The 14772-nt window shown below is 35.6% G+C and overlaps 1 protein-coding gene across 11 annotated transcripts in view; it reads right to left on the bottom strand.

Annotated features, from left to right (window-relative positions):
• Positions 1–8210, bottom strand: part of LOC115296120 (butyrophilin subfamily 1 member A1-like) — a 76086-nt gene extending 67876 nt beyond the window's left edge. For 10 of the 11 annotated variants that reach the window (XM_029944576.1, XM_029944571.1, XM_029944570.1 and 7 more), the window contains exon 1: positions 8087–8210. In XM_029944576.1, the coding sequence (XP_029800436.1) occupies positions 8087–8147 (61 nt within the window). In that variant the 5' untranslated portion in view covers positions 8148–8210. The remainder of the gene's footprint in view (positions 1–8086) is intronic. The other variant, XM_029944573.1, reaches the window with a different exon arrangement.
• Between the last annotated feature and the right edge of the window lie 6562 nt (positions 8211–14772).

Raw genomic sequence — 14772 nt, forward strand, 5'->3', positions numbered from 1 at the left:
AAAAAAAAAAAAGAATTGTAACTTCTGCAGAATCCATGTTCTGGAAAATAGTGCTGAAAAAATTATCTATGAGAAATCATTTACTAAACACATGCTACTCTTTCTGCTCCTTTCACTATAAATAAAGCTAGGGAATCAGACAGAGCAAACATGCCTGCCCGGTGATCAGAAAGAAACTTGAGGTTCTCTCATTCTCTCTCGCCAACACTGTCTATCCTTTGGGGAACCCTGAACCCACTGGAGCTGAACTCCGGCATCACATGATCACAACTGAGCCAATTGTTCTTGAAATTCGCTTTTATATACAAGTGGTTTAGATTACAAGCATGTTGCCAGAATGAATTATGCTTGCAAACCAAGATTTCACTGTATTTGCAAATGAAATATATGATAAATATTTAGTATCTAAACTATATAAAGAACTTATACCACTCAACAGCCAAAACAACCCAAAAAATCCAGTAAAAAGTGATAGAAGTGGGGCTCCTGAGTGGCTCAGTGGGTTGTGTCCAACTTTGGCTCATGTCATGATCTCCCGGTTTGTGGTTTTGAACCCTGCACTAGGCTCCGTGCTGACAGCTCAGAGCTTGGAGCCTGCTTCAAATTCTGTGTCTCTGTCTCTCTCTCTGCCCCTCCCCTACTCACGTTCTGTCTGTCTCTAAAAAATAAACATTAAAAATTTAAAAAGTGTGCAGAAGCCATGAACAGACATTTCTCCTATGAAGATATACACATGAACATATGCTAAACATATTCATCATCAGGGAAATACAAATCAAAACTACAAAGAGATATTATTTTATACCTATCACAATGGCTAAAATAAAAAACACAAAACAAGTTTTGGCGAGGATGTTAGAATCCCTCCTGCACTGTTTGTGGAAATATAAACTGATGCAGCTTCTCTGGAAAATAGTATTGAGGTTATAAAAAAAAATTAAAGTGGAACTACCGTATGATCTAGCAATGACATTACTGGGTATGTACTCAAAAAATATGAAAACACTAATTCAAAGGGATACATATATCCCTATGTTTACAGCAAGCAGCATTTACAACTGTCAAATTATGGAAGCAGCCCTAGGGTCCATCAGTAGATAAACGGATAAAGAAAAAGTGCTATGTATACAGAAATGAAGCACTATTCAGCCATATATAAAATGAAATCTTGCCATTTACAACAACGTAAATGGTCCTAGAAAGCATAATGCTAAGCAAAATAAATCAGCCAAATAAAGACAAATCCCATATAATTTCACTCATATGTGGAATTTAAGAAAGAAAACAAGGAAAAAAGAGAGAGAAACCAAAAACCGGACTCTTAACTATAGAGAACACACAGAAGACGACTAGAGGGGAGGTTGGTGGAGGATAGGTGAAATAGGTGATGAGGGTTAAGAATACACTTCTCATGATGAACACTGAGTAATGTATGCAGTTGTTGAATCACTACACTGTACACCTGAAACTAATATAATATCATATGTTAACTATATTGGAATTAAAATTTAAAAATTTAATAAAAAATATTTTTTAAAAAAGGCAACTTACTGAATGGGAGAAGATATTGCAAATGGTATATCTGATAAATGGATAATATCCAAAATATATAAAGAACTTATACAGCTTAATGTAAGAAAAAAAACCAAAAATTCAATTTAAAATGTGCAGAGGACCTAAATAGTTTTCCAAAGAAGACATGCAGATGGCCAACAGACACATGTAAAGATGCTGAAAATCACTAATCATCATGGAAATAAAAATTAAAACCACAATGAGTTATCACCTTCACCTGTTAGAATTGTTAACCTCAAAGTGACAAGAAATCACCAGTGTTAAAAAGGATATGGAAAAGAGGAAGCCTTGTGTATTATTGGTGGGAAGGTAAATTGCTGCAGGCACTATGTAAAACAGTATGGAATTTCCTCAAAAAATTAAAAATACAATTAGCATATAAGCCAGTAATAACACTACTTGGTACTTACCCAAGGAAAATAAATACAGTTATTAGGAAAGACATATGCACCCCTATGTTTATTGTAGAATTATTTATAACAGGCAAGATATGGAAGTAACTCGGGTATCCATGGATAGATGAAGGAATAATGATAGGGAAACCATCTATATTAGAATATTTCTCAGCCATAAAAAAGGAGAAGATCTATCTATTTGCAACAAAATGGATGGTCCTACAGGGAAAAAAGTGAAATAAGTCAGAGAAAGGCAAATAACTTATGATTTCACTTCTACGTGGAAACAAAACAAATGAACAAAGAAAGAAAAAAACTAATGAACAAAACGAAGAAAAGAAAAGACAGAGAAACAGACCCTTAAAAACATGGAACACAGGGGTGGTTGTTGGAGAGGGGTTTGCAGGGGAAATGGGTAAAATAGATAAAGGGGTTAAGAGTGCACTTGTGTTTTTTGCTTTGATTTTCCTTGCCTCCAGAAACATGTCAAGTAAGAAGTTGCTGTGGCTGAGGTCAACAAAGACCTGTGTTCTCCTGTACGATTTTGGTGGTTTCCTGTCTCACATTAGGTTTCTCATCCATTTTTAATTTATTTTTTGTGTATGGTGTAAGAAAGTCATCCAGCTTCATTCTTCTGCATGCTGCTGTCCAGTTCTCCTACCACTAAAGAGACTTTCTTCCATTGAATACTCTTTCCTGCTTTGTCAAAGATAAGTTGGCCATACATTTGTGGGTCCATATATAGGTTTTCTATTCTGCTTATCTATGTGTCAGTTTTTGTTTCAATACCATACTGTCTTGATGATTACAGCTTTGTGATACAGGTTAAAGGCCAGGATTGTGAGGCTGCCAAGTTTGGTTCTTTTTCTATATTGCTTTGGCTATTTGGGGTCTTTTGTGGTTCCATACAAATTGTTGGATTATTTGTTCTAGCTCTGTGAATGATGCTGGTACTATTTTGATAAGTATTGCATTGAATATGTAGTTTGCTTTGGGTAGTATTGACATTTTAACAAGATTTACTCTTCCAATCCATGAGCATGGATGTTTTTTCCATTTCTTTGTGTCTTCTTCAATTTCTTTCATAAACTTTCTATAGTTTTTGGCATACAGATCTTTTACTGGGGTTAGGTTTATTCTTAGGTATTTTATGGTTCTTGGTGCAATTGTAAATGGGATTGATTCCCTGGAATCTCTTTCTGTTGCTTCATTATTAGTGTATAGAAATGCAAGTGATTTCTGTACATTGACTTTATATTCTGTGACTTTGCTAAATTTATGAATCAGCTCTATCAGTTTTTTGGTGGGGTCTTTCTGGTTTTCCATGGAGTATCATGTAATCTGCGAAGAGTTAAGTTATACCACATTGTTTGATTTGTGAATACTGAACCAGCGCTGCAGCCCAGGAATGAACCCAACTCGATCATGATGAATAATTCTTGTAATGCACTGTTGAATCGATTTCCTAGTATCTTGTTGAGAATTTTTGCATCCAGGTTCATCACGGATCCTGGCCTGTAATTCTCCTTTTTAGTGGGGTCTTTGGCTGGTTTTGGAATGGAGGTAATCCTGGCTTCATAGAACTATTGGGACCTCATCAAGATAAAAAGCTTCTGCACAGCCAAGGAAATAATTGATAAAACTAAAAGGCAATCAATAAAATAGGAGAAGATATTGCAAATGACATATCAAATAAAGGGTTAGTATCCAAAATGTATAAAGAACTTACTAAACTCAATACCCAAAAACCAAATAATCCAGTGAAGAAAAGGCAAAAGACATGAATAGACACTTCTCCAAGGAACATATCCAAATGGCAGACACATGAAAACATGCTCAACATTGCTCATCATCAGAGAAATACAAATCAAAACCACAATGAGATAACACCTCATACTTGTCAAAATGGCTTAACAATTCAGGAAACCACAGATGTGGATGTGAATGTGGAAAAAGGGAAACTCTATTGCACTGTTGATGGGCATGCAAACTAGGGCAGCCACTCTGGGAAACAGTGTGGAGGTTCCTTAAAAATTAAAACAGAACTACCCTGTGACCCAGCAATCGCACTACTAGAAATTTATCTAAAGGATACAAAAAAGTTGATTTGAAGGGGGATATGCACCACAATGTTTATAGCAGCACTATTAACAATAACCAAATTATGGGAAAAGCCACCAATTGTCCATCAACTAATGAATGGATTGAGAAGATGTGGTGTTTGTGTGCGTGTGTGTGTGTGTGTGTGTGTGTGTATAAAATATATAATGGAATACTACTCAGGGAAGAAAAATAATGTAATCTTGCCATTTGCAACAACATGGATGGAACCAGAGGGTATTATGCTAAGTGAAATAAGTTACTCAGAGAAAGAGATATCATATGACTTCATTCATATGTGGAATTTGAGAAACTTAACAAATTAACACAGGGGAAGGCAAGCAAAAATAATATAAAAATAGAGAGAGAGCAAACCATAAGAAATTCCTAAATCCAGAGAACAAACTGAGGATTGGTGGGGGTGGGTTAAATGGGGGATGGGCATTAAGGAGGGCACTTGATGGGATGAGCACCGGGTATTATATGTAAGTAATGGATTACTAGGTTCTACTACTGAAGCCAAGACTACACTGCATGTTAACTAACTTGAATTAAAAAAAAAAAAGAGCACACTTTTCTTGATGATCACTAAGGAATGTATAGAATTATTGAATCATTATATTGATTGTACATCTAAAACAGTGTATCATTATTATACCTCAGTTTAAAAAAAAGAAAAAGAAATAAATATTTACCAAAAAGGTTTTGCAGAAAATGCTTCTGAAGGTAATCATGTTGTCCTATATGTCATTATATTATTTACATTTTTTGAAGCAAAAGGGACCTAAATAAATGAGATAAATCCAAAGATTTATGTAACTGAACTATAGTTATTCTTACTTAATTGATATGGCTATAATATTACTCAATTAATCCTCACTTCTTTTTGTTTTATATTTTCATCTTTCTTCTTGCTAGAGACAACAATTCTTATTTTTCAGCAAAACACCTGATCAAACTGGATTTATTTACATAGTTACTATTGTTACTGTTCAAGCAGGAAGTTTTTTTCTAGCTGTCCTCCTAAGTACTTTGGTCATCTTATGGATTGGGACTTCAGTGCTGCCTCTCATCTTCTTCTTCTAAAGCTGGAAAACCAGACTATCTGTTTTTGTTTTACCTGTCATATACAGTAACACTTTTTCTCCATTGTTGTGCACTGCTAGAGGTCAACAAAAGAGGCTTATTGATAAATCAGCTGCTCATTTTTCAATCATTATCCTTAAATTTTCTACAGCAGGTATAATGTCTACCATTCCATCATTTAAAAAATTTTAACTTGATTTATATTTCTATAATAACATTGTTTCCTATCTACTCACATCCCCATATGATTCTCATTCTCTGTAGCTTATTTTTGTCCTCATGTTTTTCAACTACTGAATATTACTTTGACATTAAGCAAAGGATTATGTATGTGACTTATACATAAAATCATAATAAGTAAGGTAATGGGAAAGATGTCTTAAATTGTAAAAGTCATATCTAATCATCATTGAGGAAGAGACTATGACAAACTATATTTCTTGTCCTCTTATATTTGCCTAAGACTCTAAATAAATTAGTCAATAGCAGTAAAAATGCCTCTGTGTAAGATATGGTCTTATACATAAGATAGCACAGAAGAGGATCACCTGGATGGCTCAGTCGGTTAAGTGTCTGACTCTTGATTTTGGCTCAGAATCTCATGGCTCATGAGTTCAAGTTCTACACTGTGCTCTGTGGTCACAGTGTGGAGCCTGCTTGGAATCCTCTCTCTCTCTCTTCTGCCCATCCCCAGCTTGTGCTCTCTCAATCTCTCTCTCTCAAAACAAATAAATAGACTTAAAAAAAAGAAAAGAAAACACAGAAATAACTCATATCTCCTTGTTTTACACAACCTATTGGGAAAAAATGAAACAAATAGTTTTGTGGGTTTTTTTTTAATACTGCAGAGAAAGTAAATTTTAAATTTAAAATCAAAGTAGCCCAATGTCATAATATTCTTGCATGAAGCAATTTTAGAACATAATATAAATCTTATGTTAGGACAACTTGAATGATACCCCACTGATGACACAAAAGAACTTTATTCCATTCTGTATCTGGATAGTCCTTGATTATTTATTTTCCCAATCAGGAAAAATTAATCACTTATTCACAGTCTTATTATACATTGACATTTTTCCCAGCTTACTATGAATCAGAACTATAGTCAGGATAGGCTGACTCTCTAAGTCTTAAAACCTTGAGTTGATGCACAGTAAAATATATTCACTATGGATATTCAGAGTCATTTAGAATTCCATAGGAACATGTTCCTTTAAAAAAAGGGCATCTAGATGGCCTACAGGCACATGAAACGATGCTCAACATCACTCATCATCAGGGAAACACAAATCAAAACCATACTGAGATACCACCTCACACCAGTCAGAGTGGCTAAAATGAACAAATCAAGAGACTTTAGATGCTGGCGAGGGTGTGGAGAGACAGGCACCCTCCTACACTGTTGGTGGCAATGTAAACTGGTGAATCTGTTCCGGAAAACAGTGTGAAGGTTCCTCAAAAAACTATCCAGAGAACTCCCTTATGACCCAGCAATAGCCTTGCTAGGGATTTACCCAAGAGAGACAGAAATGCTGATGCATAGGAGCACATGTACCCCAATGTTCATAGCAGCAATGTCAACAATAGCCAGAACATGGAAAAAGCCTAAATGTCCATCACCCGATGAGTGGATCAAGAAGATGTGGTATGTATACACAATGGAGCACTACATGGCAATGAGAAAGAATGAAATCTGGCCATTTGTAGGAAACTGGATGGACCTTGAGGGTGTCATGCTAAGCGAAATAAGTCAGGCAGAGAAGGACAGATACCATATGTTTCCACTCATAGGTCTAACAGGAAAACAGGAGAAACCTAATGGAGGACCAGGGGGAGGGGAAGAGGGAAAGAGAGTTGGGGAGAGAGAGGGATGCAAAACTTGAGAGACTATCGAATGCTGAAAATGAACTGAGGGTTGAAGGGGAAGTAGGGGGGGAAGAGGTGGTAGTAATGGAGGAGGGCACTCATGGGGAAGAGCACTGGGTGTTGTATGGAAACCAATTTGACAATAAACTATTTAAAAAATAAATTTAAAAAAAAAGCTTTAGGGACGCCTGGGTGGCTCACTCAGTTAAGTGTCAGACTTCAGGTCATGATCTCACGTCGAGCTCTGTGCCAAAAGCCCAGAACCTGGAGCCTGCTTCAGATTCTATGTCTCCCTCTCTCTCTGCTCCTCCCCTGCCTCCTCTGTCTCTCTCTAACTCAAAATTAAATAAACCCTAAAAATTTTTTAAAGCTTTTATTACATTATTGCACAGAATGATTGATATTAGAGTGTTGGTTTTCAATCCTATAAAGTATCACTTTTTAGAATGTAAATATAAAACTTGTTAAATGTTAATATCTGGATATATTTTTCAAATAAATGACATTCCGATGACATGCCAAAAAGGATGGATTGAAGTGAGATCATTCTAGGAGTTGGAATTGTGAGGTAAGAGTAGAGAGAAAAGCAAAATTTAAACTATGCAGAAAGCATCTGATCCAGGACCATTTCTGAGAGAAAGGGAGAAATATAGAGACAGGGAGACTTTCCAAAATAACTTGCATGGGCAAAACTGAGAAAGGAGAAGGAGATGGAAAAGAAAGAAATATATAATGAGAGAGATTATCAAACTGAGAACTTCGAGATAGTTTGTAATTAGGGAATGAGAAGAAATAAGAACTCAAGTTGACCAGTCCTGAAAGAATAACAGCTCCAACTCTTAGTTGCACCCTAGTGCAACTTGCACTCTAGTGTCTGCTCTATTTTTGTGGTTTAAATACTTTTCTTAGAAGCACTAGACATGTGGGCTCTCTCTCTCTCTCTCCCCCATCTCTCTCTCAGTCTCTCTCTCTCTCTCTCTCTCTCTCTCTCTCTCTCACACACACACACACACACACACACACACACACACACAAATAGCAGGAATCACAATAAAACTTACTTTTATGTGTCTCATTATTCATATACAAGTTTGTATATAGACCTGTTTGCCGAGTCATCATCGCAGGAACGAGTTCTTTTCAGGTCCGTCACTCGTGGCCTGAAAGAAATTCCCAACTCTGTTCTGAGCTGTGTTGGCAGGATTCTGAAATGTCTTTGTGTTCCTTTTACCAGCAAGAGATGACAGATTATTCCACCAGGCAATATCCTGGAACAGACGGAAGCGTCAGTGACATAAACCAGTCACATGAAGTTTCAGAAGCTCCTGAACTCTGTAGTTAGGTGGAGTATGGACTTATTCCAGAAACAAGAACACCCTGGACTCTGGACCTTATATAATCATAAAACACATTTTAGTTGTGATTATTCACTTACTCACTTGAATACATCTACACTTTTTCTTGCCTCTGACTAGATCTCCAGTGCATTGTTGAATAGAAATAGGAAGGGTGGATATCCTTTTTGTTCCTGAACTTAGAGGAAAGATTTGAGACTTTCATCATTTCTTAATTAAAAATTTTGATGCTATTTATTTTTGAGAGTGAGACAGAGACAGAGCACAAGTAGGGGAGGGACACAGTAAAAGGGGAGACACAGAATCTGAAGCGGACTCCAGGCTCTGAGCTGTTAGCAGAGAGCCCAGTGCGGGGTTCCAACTCATGAACCATGAGATCATGACCCTAGCTGAAGTGGGACGCTTAACTAACTGAGCCACCCAGATGCCCTGAGACTTTCATCATTTAATATGATGTTATTTTTATAAATGGCCTTCATCAGTTTGAAAAGATTCCCTTTATTCCTAGTGTGTTAAGTTTTTTATTTTGTTTGTTTTAATTAGGAAAAGACATTGGATTTTGTAAAAAAAAAATTCTTCTCTTCATTCTACTAATATGGTGTATTATATTGATTGGTTTTTCTATGCTGAGCCATCTCTGCATTTCTAGGGTAAATCCTACTTTGTTATCATGTATAATCCTTTTAATATGCTGCTGGAGTCTGTTTGCTACATTTCATTGAGGATTTTTGCATCTATATTCGTAAGAGCTACTGGTCTGTAGTTTTTGTTTCTTGTGATGTCTTTCTCTGGCGTTGGTATCAGGGTGGTCTGACTTCATAGATGGTTAAAAAGTGTTCCCTCCTTTTCTGTTTTTTGGAAGAGTTTGAGAAAGATTGGTGTTAACGTTTCTTCAAAACTTTGCTAGATAGATTTCAGTAGTGAAACCATCTGGGCTAGGCTTCTTTTTCTTTGATAGTTTTCTAAATATGAACTTGATCTGTTATTACAGGCATATCCATGTTTTCCACTTCTTCTGGAGTCACTTTAGTAGTTTGTGAATTTCTAAGAATTTATTTCATTAATTTATCTAATCTAGTTTATCAGCATTTGTTCAAGTATTCCTTTATAATCCTTTCTATTAGGTAAAGCTTATGGTAATGTCTCCACTTTCTTTTCTGATTTCAGTGTGTAAATCATCTCTTTTTTTGCTAAATGTTTATCACTTCTGTTGATCTTCAGAAAACCAGCTTCTGGTTCAATTATTTTCTCTATTATTTTTCTATTCTTCTGTTGTCTCTTCACTTTAATATTTATTTCCTTCCTTCTGTTTGCTTGTAGTTAATTTAGATTAGTTTGTTCTTCTGTTTCCCGTGTCTTAAGATGGAAGTTTAGGGTATTGGTTTGAGAGCTTATTTTTTTCCTTTTTAATGTAGATATTTATAGGTATAAATTTCTCTCTTGGCTCTATTTTCACTGCATACCATGAGTTTTGGTGTTTTTCATTTTCATTTTTGTTCATATCAAAGTATTTCCTAACTTCTTGTAACTTCTTCTTTGACCCATAGGTTTTTTATGAGTGTGTTGTTAAATTCCCACATAGTTGTAAGTTTCTTAAATTTTATTGTGATACTGATTTTTAGTTTTATTTCATTGCAATAAAAGAACATATTTTAATTTTAATTTAATTTAATTTTAATATTTTTAATTTCTTAAGATTTTTTCTAACATATTGTCTGTCTTGTAAATGTGTATTCTGCTATCGATGGGTGGAGTGTTCTATAGATGTATGTTATATTCAGTTGGTTATTATAATTAAACTAGTTGTTTTATCTATCTATTGAAAGTGAGACATTGAAATCTCCAATTATTACTGTTGAACAGTTTCTCCCCTTAATCCTGTCAGTTTCTCCTTCATGTATTTGGGGGCTCAATTGTTAGGCACATATATATTTATAATTGCTGTATCATATATATGGACTGATACTCTTTCATTATACAATGTTTTTCTTTATCTCTTGTAACAACGTTTGCCTTAAAGTATATTTAAGTGTGATATTAGTGTAACCACTCTAGCTCTCCTTCATTTATTGTTCACATGGTCTTTTATTTTCAATCTATTTATGTCCTTGAATACAAAGTGAGTCTCTTATTGAAACTATGTAATTATGTCATATTTTTAGATCCGTTCTGCCAGTCTGCTTTTCACTGAAGGGTGTAATCATCAATTACTAATAAATTAGACCTTCTGCAATTTTGCCTTTTCTTCTGTGCATCTTATTTCTGCTTATCAATGACTCAATTTACACTTACTTTGTGTAAAACTGACATTGTCTAATGTGCCATTTTAGTTATCTTTTTGTTAACATGTTCTATAATTTTAGCCTATATTGTTATTTATTTCACTGGGAATTATAATTAACATGTTAACTTATTAAAATATGATTTACATTATTTTATCTCAATGCTGTACAAATTTGGGGTCCTCCACTCCTTTTATGGTGCTATTGTGGCAAGTTATACATTTATGCCTTATATGCCCATCAATTTAATTTGTACTTATTGTTTTATACAGTTGCTTTTTAAGTCAGATAGAAAAAATAAATTATAAGCAAAAATACATGAATATTTGTCTTAAATTTACCTAAACAGTTAATTTTTACCAGTGTTCTTTGTTTCTTTATATAGATTTGAGTGCTGCCTACTAACCAATCATTTTGGCATTTTTGTGTGTGTGATAGACCTATTAGCATCTAACACTCAGTTTTTGTACAGTTGAGTATGTCTCTCATTTTCTGAAGTTTATTTTGCTGGATATAAAAATTTTACTTGATAAGTTTCACTTTCAGCTCTTCAAATAGGTAGTTCCACTGCCTGTGGCCTCCAGAGATCTTTTTTCTTTTAAAAATTTTTAGACCAGTGGCAAGATGGCGGAGAAGTAAGGAGCCCCATTACCTCTGTTCACCCACAATTATCAAACTGAAGAGAATTAAAAAGCCACAGCTTTCTGATCTCCAAGAACGGAGGTGTGAGGACAGATCCCTTATTGACAGCAGTCTCTTGGTTGCCTGAGGCTACCTCAAGAAACAACCCAAAGCACACATAGAGGAAAGTCCCAAATATCGCTGAGTAGGGAATTAAATTAATCAGAGGTATAACAAGAGAAACCAAGACACACATTAAAAGAACATCTCCTGAAACAACATACACTAGACACTAAAAAAAGCCTCCTTCTATAGAGGAATGCTAATAAATGCACAGTGCAAAATGAGCTTTTAAAATGGACAAGAAATAGAAAGCTAGCCAAAATGATGAAACAATAGAACTCTCCTCTACAGAAATTCCAGGAGGAAATCACAGCTACAGAACTGCTCAAAACAGACACAACATAACAACAAGAATTTAGAATGATTGTCATAAAATTAAACGCTGGGCTTGAAAAAAGCATAGAAGCTATCAGAGAAGATATTGATACAAAGACTAGGAACCTTCAGAATAGCTGTGACGAGTTAGAAAAGGCTATGAATGAGATGAATAATAAAATGGAGGCTGCCACTGCACGGATTGAAGAAGCAGAGAGGAGAATAAGTGAATTAGAAGACACAGTTATAGCAAAAGATGAGGCTGAGAAAAAGAGGGAGAAAATGATTCAGGAGCATGAAAGAAGAATCAGAGACCTGAGTGATACAATCAAACAGAACAATGTCCATATCATAGGAGTTCCTGAAGAGGAAGACAAAGACAGAGTGCTTGAAGGGGTGCTGGACCAAATTATACATGAAAATCTCCCCAATATGGAAAGAGAAGGACATTGAAGTTCAAAGGACATACTGAACTCCCCTAAGAGGTAACATAAACCAACCTTCAGCACAACATATCAGAGTGACACTGGCAAGATATAAAGATAAAGAGAGACTTCTGAAAGCAGCTAGGGAGAAGAGGGGCTTAACATACAAAGGGAAACCTTCAGAGTGGTTACAGACCTATCTAATGAAACTTGGCAGGCCAGAAAGGAATGGCAGGAAATCTTCAATGTGATGAACAGGAAGAATATGCAACCATGAATTCTTTATCCAACGAGCCTGTCATTCAAAATAGAAGGAGAGATAAAGGTTTTCCCAAATAAAGAGAAGTTGAAAGAATTCATCACCACCAAACCAGCCATACAAGAACTCTTAAGAGGGACTCTATGAGGGAAATGTAGCAAAGAGTAAAAGTACCAGAGACATCACTACCAACATGCACTCTACAGGGAACACAATGAATCTAAACCCACATTTTTCAATAATAACACTGAATGTCAATGGACTGAATGCTCCAGTCAAACGACACAGGGTAGCAGAATGGATCAAAAACCAAAACTCATCTATTTGCTGCTACAAGAGACTCACCTAGATTGAAAGTAAGGGGATGGAAAAATATCGACCATGCGACCGGATGCCAAAAGAAAGCTGGAGTAACGATACTTATATTGGACAAACAGGACTTTAAAATAAAGGCAGTAACAAAAGATGAAGAAGGACACTATATAATAATTATGGGGTCTCTACATCAAGAAGAGCTAACAATTATAAGAATGCACCGAATTTGGAGGCTCCCAAATACATAAAGCAATTAATCACAAACAGAAGCAATCTTATTGATAAGAATGTGCTAATTGCAGGGGACTTTAATACCCCACTTACAACAATGGATAGGTCAACCAGACAAAAAAAATCACTAAAGAAACAATGCACCTGAATGGCACACTGGAGCAGATGAAATTAATAGATACATTTAAAACTCAGCATCCTGACACTAGGGAATTCACTTTCTTCTCAAGGGCACATGGCACATTCTCCAAGATAGATCACATACTGGGTCATAAAACAGCCCTCCATAAATACAAAACAATTGAGATCATCTTATGCACACTTTCAGAACACAATGCTATGAAACTCGAAATCAACCACAGGGGAAGAAGTCTGGAAAACCTCCGAAAATGTGGAGGTTAAAAACTACCCTACTAAAGAGTGAATGGGTGAACCAGGCAATTAGGGAGGATATTAAAAAATATATGGAGACAAATGAAAATGAGAATACAACAATTCAAACTCTCTGGGACGCAGCAAAGGCAGTCCTAAGAGGAAAGGTCATTGCAATCCAGGCCTTTTCAACAAATAGAAAAAGTGCAAATTCAAAACCTACCAGAGTACTTAAGGAAACTAGAAAGGGAGCAGCAAGAGCACCCCAAACCCAGAAAAAGAAAGCAAATAATAAAGATCAGAGCTGAATTAAACACGATAGAATCCACAAAAACAATTGAACAGATCAATGAAACCAAGAGTTGGTTTTTTGAAAAGATAAACAAAATTGATAAACCTCTAGCTATGCTCCTCAGAAAGAAAAAAGAGAACATGCAAATAGACAAAATCATGAAGGAAAATGGATCTATTACAACAGATCCCTCAGAAATACAAGCAATCATCAGAGATTACTATGAAAAATTATATGCCAACAAACTGGACAACCTAGAAGAAATGGACAAATTCCTAAACACACATGCACTACCAAAATTCAAACAGGAAGAGATAGAAAATCCAAACAGACCCATAACCAGTGAAGAAATCGATTCAGTATCAAAAATCTCCCAACAAATAAAAGCCCAAGGACTGATGGATTCCCAGGGAAATTCTACCAGACGTTTAAAGCAGAGTTAATGCCGATCCTTCTTAAGCTATTCCAAAAAATAGAAATGGAAAGAAGACTACTGGACTTATTCTATGAAGAACATATCACTTTTATTCCTAATCCAGACAGAGACCCAACAAAAAAAGAGAAATATCCTTAATAAATATGGATGCAAAAATACTCAACAAGATACTAACAAATCGAATTCAACAGCATATAAAAAATATTATCCATTATGATCAAGTGGGATTTATTCCTGGGTTACATAGCTGGTACCTTAATCACAAATCCATTAATGTGATACATCACATTAACAATAAAAAAGAAAAAAACCATATGATCCTGTCAATAGATGCAGAAAAGCATTTGCCAAAATACAACATCTCTTCTTAATAAAAACCTTTGAGAAAGTCAGGATACAAGGAACTTACTTAAACATCATAAAAGCCATTTACGAAAAGCCCACAGCCGATGTTATCCTCAGTGGGGAAAAATTGAGAGCTCTCCCCTGAAACCAGGGACACAATAGGGATGTCCACTCTCACCACTGTTGTTTACCATAGTGTTGGAAGTCCTAGCATCAGCAATCAGTCAACAAAAGGAAATCAAAGGCATCAGAATTGGCAAAGAAGAAGTCAAACTTTCCCTTTTTGCAGATGACATCATACTCTACATGGAAAACCCAATCGACTCCACCAGAAGATCTCTAGAACTGATCAATGAATTCAGTAAAGTTGCAGGGT

Source organism: Suricata suricatta, chromosome 7 (genome assembly GCF_006229205.1).
Source record: "Suricata suricatta isolate VVHF042 chromosome 7, meerkat_22Aug2017_6uvM2_HiC, whole genome shotgun sequence".
Taxonomy (NCBI): domain Eukaryota; kingdom Metazoa; phylum Chordata; class Mammalia; order Carnivora; family Herpestidae; genus Suricata; species Suricata suricatta.